This window comes from Perca fluviatilis, chromosome 3 (genome assembly GCF_010015445.1).
Source record: "Perca fluviatilis chromosome 3, GENO_Pfluv_1.0, whole genome shotgun sequence".
Classification (NCBI taxonomy): Eukaryota; Metazoa; Chordata; class Actinopteri; order Perciformes; family Percidae; genus Perca; species Perca fluviatilis.
This window is the reverse complement of record NC_053114.1, coordinates 6,575,385-6,593,023: the sequence shown is the minus strand read 5'-3', so window position 1 is coordinate 6,593,023 and position 17,639 is coordinate 6,575,385. Positions and strand designations below refer to the sequence as shown.

At 39.4% G+C, this 17,639-nt stretch overlaps 1 protein-coding gene across 1 annotated transcript in view; it reads left to right on the top strand.

Annotated features, from left to right (window-relative positions):
- Positions 1–2,384: 2,384 nt before the first annotated feature.
- Positions 2,385–17,639, top strand: part of tpcn2 (two pore segment channel 2) — a 56,598-nt gene continuing 41,343 nt past the window's right edge. The window contains exons 1-2 of the mRNA XM_039795655.1: positions 2,385–2,830; positions 16,844–16,899. Of these exons, the coding sequence (XP_039651589.1) occupies positions 2,680–2,830; positions 16,844–16,899 (207 nt within the window). The 5' untranslated portion in view covers positions 2,385–2,679. The remainder of the gene's footprint in view (positions 2,831–16,843; positions 16,900–17,639) is intronic.

The window sequence follows — 17,639 nt, the reverse complement described above, 5'->3', positions numbered from 1 at the left end:
CAGAGCGAAGTCTCAGTGACCAGGAGCAGACGTAGTAACGTCGCTTGCGAAACAATGTTGTATTAGTCGAATGAAATGAGCTGGTTTAACCATGGAGATGCAAGAAATATGCACTACTCCAGAACACAGGACCTTCTTCCTGTATTTACTGTCTTGCCCTTGCCCCAGACACATCTGACCAAAAAGAGGACGTTCTAGTGTGTCATTACAAACCACGCAATTACTAATGAGGCATTAAAGTTCACTTAGATTTTTCTAGGTGTAAAACGAAACTGAACAAAGGGGAAATTGCGTCAAGTTTACAAACTCATTAACTAACTGCAAACCAACTGGGTGTGAAAACACCCTCGGAGTGTCATCATCACAGAGATGGGGACTCGAGTCGCACTTAAGTCACACAAACCGCTGACTTCAGACTTGACTTGCGACTCGACTCAAAAGACTTCAGACTTTGGACTCGAGCTTCGAGACTCGTCAACAACCTGTTTTCATGCAATTATTGCTTTTTAAATCTAAATGTATTCATGTATTTCTGTTTTCCTTTATTGGCGCATATACGTTGGGGAAACGTATGACGAGCTGCAATGTCCCCTGAACTTCATCAGGCATCTCCAAACGCACCCAGATAGGTCAGTCGCTTGCTAATGTGAAAGAGACGTTACATTTAGCATATATCGTCACAGGTAACGAGCTAACCATCGCAAAGCGTTGTGCTAATGCTGGGAACAGGCACATAGTATCTTTATAGTTGTATCCAGATCAGAAGGCTAGAGACTTGAGACTCGACTTGGACTTCCAAAAATGACTTGTGAACATCTCTGCATCATTCTGACATGCAATAGCCTAGCCTACTTGTGACTTTAAAAGTCAACTTTAAGTCAAATATGTGATTATTTTAACATACAGTGAGTGTTTTTTATTTTTTATCATTCCAAACATTTTATAATTTTTTTTTTCTTTTTCTGTCGGAAATGGGCTTCCATATACCCTACCCCAGTGTTTCTCAAATGGGGGTACGTGTCCCCCTAGGGTTACTTTGGAGGACTGCAGGGGGTACGTGAGATATTTAACAAAATGTTTAATAGTTGCAAGGCTGTTGTCTAGAACATTGTTCCTCTTTATGTCGAATTTTTTTTTTTTCCTACCAAAAATGTGACATTTGTGTCGCCTTCTTTGGACCTAATCTTGCCTTCCTTCCTACAGCCTACTGTCCTTCTACTTTTTACAAGTTTCTCACTTTTTTCTTCTTATGTCTATTTTGACCTATTCTTGCCTTACTTCCTTCCTTCTTTCTACCACCATCTTTTTCCAAGTTTTTGTCTTTTTTACAGTTTTTGTCTCTTTTTCTCATTAGCATTTAAATGTTGTTTTTTTCAGTTACAAGGCTGTTGTTTAGTAAATCTATCGCTGACAGCGCTGTACTGTTTCTGTTTAATATACACTTTTTTTTTCTACCGAAAATGATAAGCGCTGGTCAGCTTAAAGAAACAATTCAAAAGGGGTAGATTATTGAAAAAAGTTTGAGAACCACTGCCCTACCTGACAGCTCCCTACACAAGAACGTGACGGGGGGGGGTTCTATCCAGCCCCGGGCTTATAGCCTACCTGTACAGTATATGCATATATATATTAGGGGTGGGGGAAAAAAATCGATACAGCATAGTATCGCGATATTTTTCGTGGCAATACTGTATCGATACACAGATGCCAAGTATCGATCTTTTATGATAAATGTGTTGGTCAGTCTGTCTGCTTGACAATCCCATTTTGCAGCAATAAAATTGAAGTGAGATGAACAGACAGAGAAATGTATCTTTTTAGATAAAACAGATGTTGACAAAATTTTCCTTTGGGGACATTATTTGAAATTGGGAAAAATTTGAAGTTGGAAGTATACATGCATGCAAATATGTTTTTATAAAAATAAAATTATATTATAAATAAAAAAAAAATATATATAAATATATATATATTTAAAAAATATATATATATATATATATGTATGTATGTATGTATGTATATGTATATATATATATATATAGTGTATATGTATGTATATATGTATGTATATGTATATATATGTATATATGTATGTATATGTATATGTATATATATGTGTATATATATATATATATGTATATGTGTATATATATATATGTATATGTGTATATATATATATGTATATGTATTTTTTTTTTTACGTTTTCTATCTACCTACTGCATGCTTCTGCGACAAGCCTCATCATTTCCTACCGGGAATGTTGAAGCCTCTTCTCATGTCATCACTACCAGAGAGCCTAATATCTTCCCGCTCCTCTGTATACCGCTGTAGCCTGCAGCACGGTGCGCTGCGCTGTAGGTGGAGTGTGTGTTTTTAAAGTGTAAAGTGATACTTGAGGACAGGACTGGAGGGTGGAGCAGAGCCGAGCCGAGCCGAGCAGCGACTTCCTAAAAGTGCATTCCTCTGCCCTCAGCTTGAGGCTCGCTATGCTGTTTGAAGCTAACCGTGACTGACGCTTTCTTTGACTTGTTTGTCACTGGCTCAACAGACGGACTAAACTCCGCTTCACGGTTCCACCGGAGCAGGTTTCACCCCGTCTCCTACCACGCTTTCTACTTTCACTTTCCCAGCGGGGGAGCGGAAAACAGAACTTGGGACAGAACTTGTTGATTTCCTGGATGGAAACGGACAGTCTGCTGACCGGGAGTGTGAACGGAGTGTCCGGGGACTATGGCTCCTCGACGGGCGCAGAGGACCGCGGGTCCCCGGGCAGCAGACGGACGTCGTGCACCGTGGCCGGGGACTTGTGCATGGTCGGCGGGGACACAGGTGAGTGGAAGTGGATTAGCACACTCTCTTGTCGGTGGGCTGTCCTCTGTTTGTTATTCGGTACAAAAAAGATTATTGGAAGATTATTCTGATCTTTATATAGCAATACAATAGTAAAAGTCATCGTACATGAAAAGTCACATATACAAAACTTTACTCAAATACAGTAGCTAGTGGAGGAAGATTACAGATCCTTTACTCAAGTAAAAGTAGCCTGCTAATGGGCTCAAACACTGGTACACACTCTGTTACAAGTAAAAGTCCTGCATTGAAAATGTTACTTACGTAAAAGTATGTATCAGGAAAATGCACTTAAAGTATACAAAATAAAAATCCTCACATTTTCAGAATAGATCCAAACAGTTAAACTGTCAATCAACTCAGTGTTTAATGGTATAACCATTCCAGCTGGACTTAAAGGCCATTATATTGTTGGGTAGTTTAATTCATAATCTATATGTTTTGTGTGCAAAAATCTAAATTTGTAATTAACGAATGTAGTGGAGTAAAAAGTATTTCTCTCTGAAATGTAGTAGAGTAGAAGTGGAAAGTGGCATGAAAAGAAAATACTCAAGTCAAAGTACAATTACCTCAAATGTGTAAGTACAGTATTTGATAAAATGTACTTAGTTACATTCCACCACTGGTGGTGGAATAATATTCAGAGCCTTTAGTACATGGGTCTTCAACGTTTTTTTAAGCCAAGGACCTCTTAACCGAAAGAGAGACAGATCAGGGACCCCCTACCACATACGTATATTGTATAAATTAAGTTGTGTATTAAACTGGGCCTACCATAACGTGAAGGGTGGCCTAAAGCCTTTATACATAGTTTTTTTTATTGAATACTAAGCTATTAATAGGGCTGGGCGGTATGGAAAAAAATCTAATATCACGATATTGTTGACCAAATACCTCAATATCGATATTGTAGGGTTGACAATTGGTGCTTACAAAAAAATATTTACACCATGAGATTTTAGATAAATAATCATCATTAATGTGTATATATAGTAACTAAGTGGGTAAAGGCAAATAATAAAAAAATCTAGAACAGTCTGGTAAATTCAAATAATGACATCACTTTACTGTAATCCAGCCATTAAAACCAGGGACAGATAAGACTTGTGTCATATCATGATATCGATATAATATTGATATATTGCCCAGCCCTAGCTATTAAATAGCCTAATAATTGTTGGCATGATTTTATCAATCATGTTTTAATGTTGAACATACATGTAGCACAGTGAATCCTTATGATTAATGTATCTGTGGATGGCCACCTTATAGTGACTATACCTTACCTATAGGCCAGTAAGCAGTGGGGATTTATATTTGCTATGTTGGATTCATGTTAGGACTTTTTCATTTTTGAAAAAACTTTCAAAATCAGCCGACTGATCAGTCCGACTGCCTTTTCTGCCGACGGTCGGGCCGTCGGGTTGGTGTATAAGAGCCTTTAGGGTCCCGGACCCCCTGTTGAAGATCCCTGCTTTAGTACAAGCACAGCAATGCAAAAGTCCTACAACAAAAGTCCTATAGGCATATTCAAGACTTTACTCAAATAAAAGTAGGCCTACAAGTACAGTAGCCTATTAAAGTGATGGTTCAGAGTAATTCACCCTAGGGTCCTTTGCACCATGACCTCAAGCCAAACACCCCCCCAGAAGCTTTTTTCACCTGGGTCGAACATTGGGAGAGTTAGCGTAGAGTAGCGTTATCAGCTGAATAGCTTAGCGCAGGGGCTAACGGACCCACGTTTGTATCTCGTAAGTTACCCCACTAATAATGCCCGAAATGATACCAAACGTCTACAAGTAGTACAAATAGGTTATGCTCTCATAAAACGATGGATTGGAAAGTTTGTAAGTACACCAAAAGTTTATGAACACTTGCCTGCTCTCTTCAGCTCTCTGTTGCTGCTGCTGCTGCTACCTGCAGTTAGACGAGTGCTTAGGGCCGTCTACAAATTACTACACCGAAAAGAGTTACAACAAAAATATTTATTAATTCAATGATTAAATAACGTAATGTCTCCAAACTTACCTCAATTATTACTTGTCTCCTGCTAGTTATACTACAGCACTTACTTTAAAAAAAAATTAATAAATATTTTTGTTGCATCTCTTGTGTTTAATTTACGACCCTAAGCACTCATCTTACAGCAGCAACAACAACAGCCGGAGCAGAAGCCAGCAGGCAAGTGTTATTTACATAACTTTGAAACTTGTACATTACAAACTTTCCAATCCATCGTTTTATGAGAGCATAACCTATTTGTACTACTTGTAGACGTTTGGTATCATTTTGGGCATTATTAGTGAGGCACTGAGTCGATAGCTAATAATAATAACTCTATCATTACTCGAACCATCACTTTAACTAACAAACTAGTCCCTATCAACATGGCAGGCCACCCCACCTATAGGGCCTAGCACCAGCTGGCACTCAGTAAACTGAGTAATAAATGAAGTGAGTATTCCACTTTGTTAGGCTCTTTAAGCCTAACAAGTTAATCGAGTTAAAGCAGCAGTGATGTGTCCTGTGACTCAGATGAAAGGTTTCACTCACTGTCAGGCACTTTATGTTCGGATCCACTAAGGTTTCATAGAATTCTAATGCCACATCAGGTTCACGACGTGTTATTAGAGGACTTTCATAGGGATGGGTCTATATGCTGATAGTAGGCAACAATTACAAGAATGTTTTGAAGGTTGACAATGGAAAGGAACAGAGCGATGTGTGGGGAAATCCTCTTGTTTCCCTGTCTGACACAGAGTCAGAGGAAAAGATCGGTTTCACGTCTGTGTGCCCAGTATAGCGATAGACCTGGGATTTTTTTAGCCTAGCTTAGCACAAAGACTGGAAAAAGAGGGAAACTACTACCATAGCTCCATCAAAAGTGGAAAAACGCTCACTGCAGCAATTACAAGACCATCTTATTTTAATGTTGCACCCTTTTTAGCTTGCGATCTAGACACCAATACAGCCCAGAGTCCCCATTTGTTTAGTTCTATGGCAATGTGCAAACCTTTTTTATTTAGTTTTTGACAATGTGCAAACCAGGGGCCTGATTCACAAAACCAAGATAAGGGATTAAGCTGGGATTTCCCCGTTATCCTGAATGAATTTAGCCTTGACTCGGTTTCACGAAAGCGGAGGCACATAAATCACCATGGAGATTTATTCTGCGCAGCTAGCCTGCTCCCGACCAGGCTAACAACCAGGATTTATTTAATCCTGGAGCCTTTTCTGATCACCCAGCAGTGGTTTTACCCTATTGTTATCAGCCTGGATTAAAATACAACAGGTGCATGTTGCTGTTCATTTAATTATTTAAAGTTGTGACCATTATTTTTTCATTGCTACGGTTATATTGCTGTATGAAATAAAAAAAAATTCAAATGTGTTTTAAATTAAGTCTGTTACTAAGGGCAATACATACAATGTTGTACATGTGTGTTTCTATAGTTGAACAATGCACCTTGAATTGTTTTAGTTGATTAATTTTTTTTTTAATTCTTTGACAATAAGGATCATGTTTGTTCCGCTTCCATGTGCATTGTATTTGGCATTCTTAGCACACAGTTTGTGTTGTCCAGTAAACTGGGACTATAATTTGGGAGGATTGTACAATTTTAAGAACATATCCTAATTGTACAATCCTCCCAAATTATAGTCTTAGTCCACTGGACCAGTAACTATCTAGTGATGTAGGCTACTGTACATTCATGTAACAACAGGGAGAGGACACCCCAATTGTTTTTGACCTTATATTTTATATAAGGTCAAAAACATATATATAACTTATATTTTTGGAATTTATCACTTTATTATCTTTATAGTTTCTAGATTTTAGAGTCCAATTTCTTCAGTGTCTTTATTTTCTATGTCCATATATATGAGGGTGCAAGGCATATAATATGTAGAGAAGGAAACTCGTCCACTATAAAAAATTAAAAAACAAAAACGCGATAATAGCGGACAGGCTGAATGATATATCTAAAAAATATACATTTATGAACTACTGCTCTTAACTGAAACAATTCAATGAGTCACTGTCACTGCAAAAACGAACAGTTGTACACTTTGCATTAAAAGCGAGCAGTGGAAGTTAATATGATTTAGAACAGGATTTTAGCCCATGAGAGAGATGGAAAGGAATAGAGTGAAAGACATATTTACGCATCATATTCTAGCGTTGTAGAAAATTGATCGTCATGGTAAATTTCCTGAGTAACATTATCTTTTTATACTTTTAAGGCAAAGAGTACAACTGTTAATTTGTGAAAATGATTAGTAGTCCTAATCCTTGAATGTTTCAGAGCAGTGGTCAGTTAATGTATATATTTAGGCTACAATTACGCATTCAGTCGGTCCGTGATCGTCTGCTACGCTTTCTCTTGCTGTTTCATTACAGCGGCCGTGTTTCTTTTCTTTTTATACAAATAATGTGTTTCACGTCATCCTACTTCCACAAGAAGCTGCTGTTCACTCTGTATAAAGTATGTACAATGCATATTCTCCATTTTGGCATCAGTAAATCTGTGATCGACCTTGCGGTCTTTTGAGGAAAGCCGTGGACGCGCATCTATCTGAATTACTTCAGCCTGGCTCGACCTAGTCGCTCCTAAACGCACCAAGCCAGGAAGCACGGATTAGACTAGGTCAAGCCTCGCTTTATCAGTTATCCTGGATTTATATATTCTGCTTTTGTGAAACAGGCCCCTGGTAACCTCAGTATGAGGAGAGGTTGGTATAATTGATTCAAGTATAAGTGTGTTTTCACATGTAGCCCTTTTTTGGGGCATTTTAGGATGCCTTTATTATGCAGGACAGCTGAAGATGTGAAAGGGGAGAGAGAGGGAATGACATGCAGCAAAGGGCAGCAGGTCAGAGTTGAACCTGCGACAGGGACGGAGCCTTGGTACACGGGGCACACGCTCTACCAGATGAGCTATCGGTGGCCGACAGGGGCAAACGCCCTGCAACTTAAAAAAACACATGCAAATAGACAAAAAAAAACAACTTCATTAATTTGACAACACATGCGCAGCATTCAGCAAACTCGCTGCAAAGACACACAACACAACCAAATACACAAACGCACTGCAAATAAAAAAACGATGCAAAAAGAAAAGCACACGAACTCCGAAAACAAATGCAACAAAAAAAACGCTGCATCCAGATTGCACAACAGAAGTTCTCCAGACCTTTTCAAAATAAAAGCTTGCGTCTGGTCCGCTCTTCGTACTTTGGTGTTTTGGATGTTTTTGAACTAAACAGTACGGCAATCATGCTAATGAATACAATAACGTTTCGAGCAGATGTCTTAGTTACAACACGATGGAGCAAGTAAAGTTTTTGTGTTTATTTGCAGGCAGGATTTATTCAGTTTGATAAATCCCGCGGTAAATTGGCTGAGGCCTGTACTACGAAGCAGGATTTGGCGTTAACGAGCTAACTTAAGGTTCAACCATTGACATTTACAACATCAGTAATTAAACCTAAACAGCTAATGTAAGTATGTACTATACGGTAATTCCTCTACTATGCGACAGTAAGTCGCATGGTTATGACACAATTGTTAGCCTATTTTTACAAAAACGTCTGCTACGGAGCCATAACGTGAGATACAAGGTAATGGAGCCTTTTATACATTGTCGTGTTTCTTTAGAAATGAACAATGGACAAATAGTCTTTAAACGCTTCAGATGTAAAGTTATTCACTGTTAAAGTGACGTCAAAATGAATGGCAGTCAATGGAATGCTAACGGCGGGTGATCGCTTATTAGCATCAAAACGGCGCCATAGGAGCTACGCATTCCAGACGCTCGCTTACCCCCTTGGGTTCAACCCAGGATTTTCTGTACCACGACGGTGGATTAGTTGTTACCGGGTTCAGTCGCCGTGGTAATTTATGCTGAACACCTAACCTGGTCGGGAGCAGGTTAAGTTGGAGATCAGAGATCAACCGGTGTAAAAGCACCGCCTACTGACCAATCAATACTCGATTGATAACGGTGTCACCGTTCTTAAAGAAGATCAGGCGGAGCTCGGTGCGCAGAGAGAGAGAGCGGAGAGAGAGGGGAGAGAGGTGTGCGCTCATAAAAGTTAAAACATTTAGAGACCGACAGTTAACATTCCCTGATTGGTATTTTTATGAAATATATAGATTTTAATCGGAGGGAATTACATATCGTCTATTTGTCGGCTTCTTGAGCCGTGTGTCGCCAATGCGCACATCGGTTTGAATTATGTATTTATATTTTATTTGCTCTCACGATCGCTTCCCACTACCAGGGTTGCAACTGAAATAACAGGCTAAAGCAACGACAGTTTATGGAAAGCACAAGTGTAATTATGGTCCGATCTTGTGCCTGACTGATGAGGAAGTGATATTGATAAGCGTTGTGATTTACGCATTTACAGCATCGCCTATTTTTTTTGCCAGCTTTCCTTCATGTTTGAGGAAGTAGCGACTGTATTGCATTTTGCCTGCAAAACCATGTCTGTGTTCTTCATATTTATGTAGAATTATAGTTTGCTCTTCTTATTATCTCAAACATAGACTTAATATTTACAGTCTATGATCTCACCGTTGCACCCGGTTCTGAGATTGAATGTGTCCCGTCTCTCTCTCTGTCTCTCTCTCTCTCTCTCTCTCTCTCTCTCTCTCTCTCTTGTGTGTATTTGCAGCGCGTTTGCTAAATGCTGCACGTGTTGCCAAATTAATGAAGTTGTTTTCTTAATTTGCTTGTGTTTTGTCTATTTGCACGTGTTTTCTTAAACACTTCCCCCGGCCTATCGTATCCTCTTTCTGGTGTCGGAATTTTTTTCTGATTGCTGCTCTTCCCGTGCTACTGCGGCTCTTTTTGTTTTGTTGTGTTAACCCGGGAACTTTATTTCGGTTTTGAGGAGCTGCAGCATTTATTCAGAGACAAACTGAAACCTACACTGTACATTTACTACCACGTAACAAGTAAACTGCTGATTTATTCTCTGCTCTGATGCTCAGGGCTAAAATAAATACAGGTCAAAAGGCGAGAAGAACCTGAAGCGTGTTGTGTTCAATTCAATTTTATTTATAGTATCAAATCATAACAAGAGTTGTGTCAGGACACTTTACAGATAGAGTAGGTCTAGACCACACTCTATAATTTACAAAGACCCAACAATTCCAGTAATTCCCCCAAGAGCAAGCATGTAGTGCAACAGTGGCGAGGAACAACTCCTTTTAGGAAGAAACCTCGGGTGGTGAGAAAAACTTCCTTTTAGGGAGAAACCTGGGACAGACACAGGCTCTTGGTAGGCGGTGTCTGACGGTGCCGGTTGGGGGTGTGATGAACAATGGCAACAATAGTCATAATAAAGACAATGGAACAATGACCAGAAATAGTATTTGTAGTAGTTCATGGCGTAGCAAGGCACTGCAAGGCGTTACAGGACGTAGCAGGGCACAGCAGAGCATAGCAGGACGTAGCAGGGCACAGCAGGGTGAGCAGGACCACCGGATAGCAGCTTGCTGCTATGATAGCATGATTTAGGTGCCACCCTAATCCAAGGGTGAAACATGTGGGCACAAAGAACACATAGGACCGGGGAATAGGCAACAAGCATTTGGGACAAATGATACACACAGATGGGAAAGAGAGAGCAGAGAGAAATCCAGTAAGCCAAAGAGAGGGCACTGCAGAGTGTAGCAGGGTGTAACAGGGTGTGGAGCAGGACCACCGGGATAGCTGCTTTAGCTGCTTATGATAGCATGATTTAGGTGCCACCCTAATCCAAGGAAACATGTTGGGCAAAAGAAACACATAAGGACTCTGGGGAATAGTAACAAGCATTTCTGGGACAATGATGCACACAGATGGAAAGAGAGAGGAGAGAGAAATCCAGTGTGTCAAAGGAAGTCCCCTGGCAGTCTAAAACTATAACAGCATAATCAAGAGAGACAGGTTAAGGAGAGGAGCCTGGTCGGGCTAGAACTCTCCCCTGCCCCTGTTCACAATGCACAGGCGAGGAGAACCGCAACACGGACTTGGTCTGAGTACGGTTTGTTCCAGAGGGTTCTGAGTGCCTTTGGAGTTTTCACATATGCACAAAGAAATGCTAACTAATAGGTAGGGGGAAATATTACAATATTTTTGGGCCGCCACAGCTCGCCACCATAGACTGTATATTATACAGTCTATGCTTGCCATACATGTGGGAGACCAAAAGATTGCAGAATGGAGGACGAAACAGCAACCTCCTCACAGAATTCTTCGGTGGTGCTAGCTAACTATCTTAGCTCTCCCTGCAGTTTGTTCGTGCTAGGTTAGTAGCTAACGTTAATGTTAGCTAGCTACTGGCGCCTAGACATCTGTGTTTAGCTAACGTTAGTTATCATCTAATGTTGGCTTGAACGTTAGCTAACGTGAACGTTAGCTACTACAACACCAAATCTGTTTCCAGCAAAACAGAGAGAAAGCAGAAAATCCATGTTATGTTCTTCTTTACAAATGAAATAAATGTCAGACTGTGATGTGCATTCTTCTCAGAAAACAATTAGTTTTTAGAAATGTCTTATGATATATTGTCTCTAGAAGTGTATGATTCAACTTTTGATTTTGTTAAAGAAGGAAAAGAAAACTGCAATACTCAACACTATCGAATCGCAATACTTCTATAATCACAATACAAATCGAATAGGCACCCATGTATCGTGAAAGAATCGAATCGGGACAAAAGCATATTTTCCCAGCCCTACTAATAGGTCGGAGTTCTTTTAGAGGGCTAAAACAGACCAAGTGTGAAAATGCGCTTACAAAAGCATATGCTTTTATTCCTGCATATGAAGGATGTTAGTTCTATCTACACAGTATGGAGAGTGTATATTCAATTCCAATAGTATTAAGCAGTGTTGGGCAAGTTATTTCCAAAATGTAATACATTATAGATTATTAGTTACTGTCATTTGACAGTAATGAGTTATATTACAATATTACTGTCTCTGAATTGTAATGCTTTACACTACTTTTTCTTGGCAGGTAGCTTCTAAATTTCACCACCGGATCAATAAAGTCTCCTCTTTATCCACTTTAATACATCATAGATTATTCATAATATTTTGTATAATTAATATGAATATGCAAAGTAACTAAAGCTATAAAAATAGAGAAGTAAAACGTACAATAGGCAAGTAGGAGAAAATGAAAATACTCAAAAGTAAAAGTACCTTACAGTTGTATTGAAGGACAGAATTGTTACTTTCCACGGCTGATAAAATGCAATGGTATTTACGTGTAGCAAGCGTAAACATTAATTCCCGACATGTTTCTATCTGTCAGCATCTCAGACACACTGCTGCCCGCGCTGACGTACCGTCACCTGTTGGGACACAGATGTTGTCCATACCGTCTCTGGTTCTGGCTCTGACCGCGGGGAACAGTGACGGGACAGCTCGCTTCAACGCAGCGTAATAACTCCTGGAAATAATGTCCATCTCGCAAATGTATATGTCTCTGCAGTCATCTCAACCATCGAATACAGCAACAGGAAATAACACTCACGGCTTTTTTTTTTACGTGTGAAGAAATGTTTCGCGGTGTTGGTGAATTCTTAAAGAAACTAAACACCACTAAATGTTGCGTTAAAATGCGTTGGAACTCGCGTTATTGCGATTGTAACGGGTATAGTATTACTGAAATTTAATTAGTAATGCGTTATATTACTGCGTTACAGCAAAAAGGAATACATTACTGTAATTGCGTTACTTTTGTAACGCGTTACTCCCAACACTGGTATTAAGTAATAATAATAGTGCTGCAACAAGCAGTTTATAAAAACAGAAATTATTCAAGTTATGTTTCTTGACATTTGACTTTAAAAGGGCTGCAGGTATGTACTAAAGTATGTATTAAAGAGCTCATATTATGCTCATTTTCAGGTTCATAATTGTATTTAGAGGTTGTACCAGAATAGGTTTATGTGGTTTAAAAACACCATATTTTTGTTGTACAGCTCCTCTTTTCACCCTGTGTTGAGCTCTCTGTTTTAGCTACAGAGTGAGGCATCGTACTTCTGTTCCATCTTTGCTGGGAGTTGCACATGCGCAGTAGCTAGGTAATGACTACTAGCCAGTCAGTTGCAGAGCATGAGGGCGTGCCACGCTAGCAGCTAGGCGAGCATTATAACGTGTGTTACAAAGTGACGCACGTTTGTCTCTGAAGTAAAGGCTGGACTACAGTAGAGCTGTTTGGAGCAGTTTGTGAACAGTGTTTTCTGTTGGAGATAGTAAGTCCCTTTGGGGTGGACGTTGGGTTTTTCACTTTGTAAACCTATAATGTGCACAAAAAAGATATATAACACAATAAAGCAAACGGAAAAAGCCAAAACAGCATAATATGAGCACTTTAGTGTACATCATAAACTGTCCTGCGAGGTCACCTGACCTGACACTGTGATGTCTGGAAGGTGATAGGAGTGGAAACTCATATAATTGAATGCAGCGGATAAAATGTAAGTGATTTCAGGAAACAGATTGTACCCAGCATAAAAACATTCTTCACATCATTTTTTCTTTTTTAATCAGGCCTAAAAGATCAAACCACCGTGGCAGACAGCTAAGAAATATATATTTTTTTTCATAATGTCTTTAAACATATTGTATTTAAAAGTATTACTAATATGAAATGTAAATGATGTCCCTTTTAGACATGCACCTGATGAGATGGGCAACTTCAGTTTTTTTTTCAAACCTGGACCCTATTTTCCCATGTTTATGTATAGTGACTGATGGGAACTACAGTCTTTGAAATTGGTCCAGTATCAAGCAACACACGAAACAAGCTGCAATGTAATGTTAATGGGCAATTGCGCACCTTCAATTTGCATCCACTTAAAGCACTGTTTTTGCCGCTGACAGGCTCAGATTCTTATTCTAAGGGTCTGACAACATTACGGAAGAGATAGACCTTATTGTTAAAAAGTAATCATCCTTTTTGTTTAATATGAATACTATACCCGTTACAATCTCAGTAACGCGAGTTCCAATGCATTATAATGCAACATTTAGTGGTGTTTTGTTTTTTTAGATTCACCAACACAGTGAAACATTTCTTCAGAGGTTAAAAAAAAAAAAAGGGTCCGTGAGTGTTATTTCCTGTTGCTGTATTTGATGGTTGAGATGACTGCAGAGACAGATACATTTGCGTTGAAGCGAGCTGTCCCGTCACTGTTCCCGTGGTCAGAGCCAGAACCAGAGACTGTACGGACAACATCTGTGTCCCAACAGTGTGTCCGAGCTGCTGACAGATAGAAACATGTTGGGAATTAATGTTTAGGCTTGCTACACATAAATACCATTGCATTTTATCAGCCGTGGAAAGTAACTATGCCGTACTTCAATACAACTGTAAGGTACTGTTAATTGAGTATTTTCATTTTCTCCCACTTGCCTATTGTACGTTTTACTTCTCTATTTTTATAGCTTTAGTTACTTTGCATATTCACATTAATTATACAAAATATTATGAATAATCTATGATTTATTAATAAAGTGGATAAAGAGGAGACTTTATTGAGCCGGTGGTGACATTCACAAGCTACCTGCCAAGTCCAACTTCCGCTGTTACTTTGGTGAAAGTAACTCAAAAGTAACGCAAAAGTAGTGTTACTCATTACAATTCAGAGACAGTAATATTGTAATATAACTAATTACTCTCAAGTGACAGTAAGTAGTAATCTATAATGTATTACATTTTGGAAGTAACTTGCCCAACACTGCTGGTGAATTTGGTGATGGCGATTTCAGAGCTGTTTCTGGTTACACATTTGCCCAATAGGATTTGCAGCCCGGTTACAGAGTTCTTGCTCAATACTGGACCAATTTCAAAGACCTTTGTTCAAATTAGTCACTTAGGCACCAATGCATGGGGAAATAGACTCAAGGTTAAAAAGGAAATACTAAAATGACCCTTTAATATTTATATATTATATTAATTTTTAACTTTAAATTTAGTTTAAAGTTACTCCATAAACCTAAATCTTTTTAGCTATTTCTGTCTTATTTACAGTCATACTATATGGTTGGCCACTTAAATTCAAACATGATAAATGTTAATAGATAACATTAATGTTGTAAGGATTTATTGTAATATTGTTTCTTGGATAATTAATCTCAGTGGTGTTGAAAGTCATTCAGTGCAGCATTTTCTCTGACAGATTCTGTTTCTCGACGGCTGCTGCAACAAGTGTGAGATAGAAGTGCAGATCACACCTGTTTATCCTCTGCGGTGTGTGTGTGTGTGTGTGTGTGTGTGTGTGTGTGTGTGTGTGTGTGTGTGTGTGTGTGTGTGTGTGTGTGTGTGTGTGTGTGTGTGTGTGTGTGTGTGTGTGTGTGTGTGTGTGTGTGTGTCTTTCAGCAGTGTGTTTCAGCCGTTTTAAGTGTTGTCCTGTCAGTGGCACCCACCACCATGACATATCCTGCTGTGAAGGGTTGAGTCAGCAGCACCAAGTGTGTGTGTGTGTGTGTGTGTGTGTGTGTGTGTGTGTGTGTGTGTGTGTGTGTGTGTGTGTGTGTGTGTGTGTGTGTGTGTGTGTGTGTGTGTGTGTGTGTGTGTGAATATGCTAGTGTGGCTGGCCAGCACTGAGTCATCATGTCCGTCTCTATGTAACTGCTGGATGGAAAAGTTAGACTCATTAAACAGAATCACATGACAGCTGTATAGCCCTGAGTCTCTGACAGCTTCTACCCTATTCTGTTCTGATCTATTCAATGCTACTCTATTTTATTTAACTGCATTTCGTACTAGCACGCATTCAACCAGTCTCTACATTGTTTGCTTGACAGTTTTGTCCAAATCTTACAATTGTTAACAAATAGCCGATTTTATGTCATATTACGCTGGAACAGGGTTTAGACCTATAGTCTTGTTTGTATTTTGTACAACAGCCCTCAGCTATATCCCAGTTCCTGTTCTTTATTTCCCAATTGTGCCTCAAGAGAAAAATAACTTTCACCTCAGCTCCCAATCCAACCTGTCAAGAAAGAACCATACACTGTAAAAAACAGTGGACGTAGCTTCAGTGACGTCACCCATTGGTTTGTGCACTGCCGTTTGGAAGCCTCGACTTTGGCAATTTGTGCAATATCTGTGCTAAGTTAAACGCTAGGGAAAGTAGCCGAATATTAACCCCTAATGAAGCGAGTCATCCAGCGGAGATATACCGGCAGGTAAACTACTGCCGCCATTCATCTGTATGTACGGCAGTACAGAAAATCTGCAAACTCTTCCTTAAATTACGAGCTAACGCTAGAGGTTGCTAACTAGTTTGTTTGGCAGAACACTGAACACGACATATTAGACCACCAAAATGTAAAAAACACACAGTCAAAGTCAAAAACACCCCAAAAACAAGTTCAGGTCTATTTTAATGTACGCAGTGCCATGCAGCATTGCTAAGCCTCTGTCCTGATTGACAGGTCAGTGTGTAGCCACGCCCCTAAAGCATCGCCTGCTTGATCGTCAATTTAAAAATAAATGGGACCCTAATATACTATATGAACATCATAAACTCATTATGAACATTTTTATTGAGGTAATAAATCAAGTGAGAAGTAGGCTCATTTTCTCATAGACTTCTATAGAAACAGACTTCTTTTTGGAGCCAGTGGAGTCGCCCCCTGCTGGAAATGAGATAGAGTGCAGGTTTAAGGCACTTCAACATTGGCTTCACTTTTCAGACCTGGAAGCTATGTCCATTATTTTTACAGTTTATGGAAAGAACTAACTTCCACCTCAGCTCCCAGTCCAACCAGTTCTACAGACAACAATATCTCAGACAGTTTCTGTTGTCTGTTTAGTCAGAGAACAAGTTATTTACTGAGTAAAGGAACACATTGGGATTCGGGACAGTGAAGATCACAGTGCTCAGAGCACAGATGACATATTGTATGTTACGATTAGGTTAATTGTACTTCTGGAAGTGTTCAGATGGTCCTACTCACACTCTCACGGTCCACAGATGATGAGGACCTCTACATCCAACAAGCTGTTGTATTCATTGAGGATGCCATACAGGTAAGAGCAATGACCTTACTTATTTATCTTTTGCTAAATAATAAGAAAAGGGCGAATGAACATGCAAAGGCATTAACAAAACAGTATTATATCGTGGGTAGAGTTGGACCTTAGAAAGTTCTTTGTTATGTTCTTCATGCTCATTCTCCTTCATGAATTCACCTTACTTTAAAGGTGCACTATGAGTCCCTGCATGGTCACTTCTGTTGACGTTCCAAGTAAATTTAAAACAAAACAGAACAAGCTCGCCCCTCCCCCCATGTTTCCGTAACTGTCATGACTTAGGCCACGTTCAGACGTACCAAAACAATCTTTTTTTTACCCGTCTTCCCTGGATTCGTTTCAAGATTAGTTGCGTCCAAACGAATCCATTTGTAAATGACTCAATACGCTACTTCCTATTCCAGGCCTATAGGCGGCGCTGTTTCTGCTACAGAAATTCACCAAAGAAACTGAGAAGAAGAGCATTGTCACTTCCACTTCCCATCATAACATGGCTAGCTAGACTAACGCTCTCTTAATACATCCATGGACTATAATAACTTTCACCACTGCTCATTTTATAAAGGCTACCGCAAGAAAACGTGTATTTGTTTACATTGTATAATGTGCTGTTGGATTGCTTTTTATTTTGCAATTCTGTCTGCCATCGGACATGATTGCAGCGCGCTAGCTCTGCTAGCTGACATCGGCAGTCAAACAAACCTCAATGATCCATGAATGATGTCTTTTTGATAATC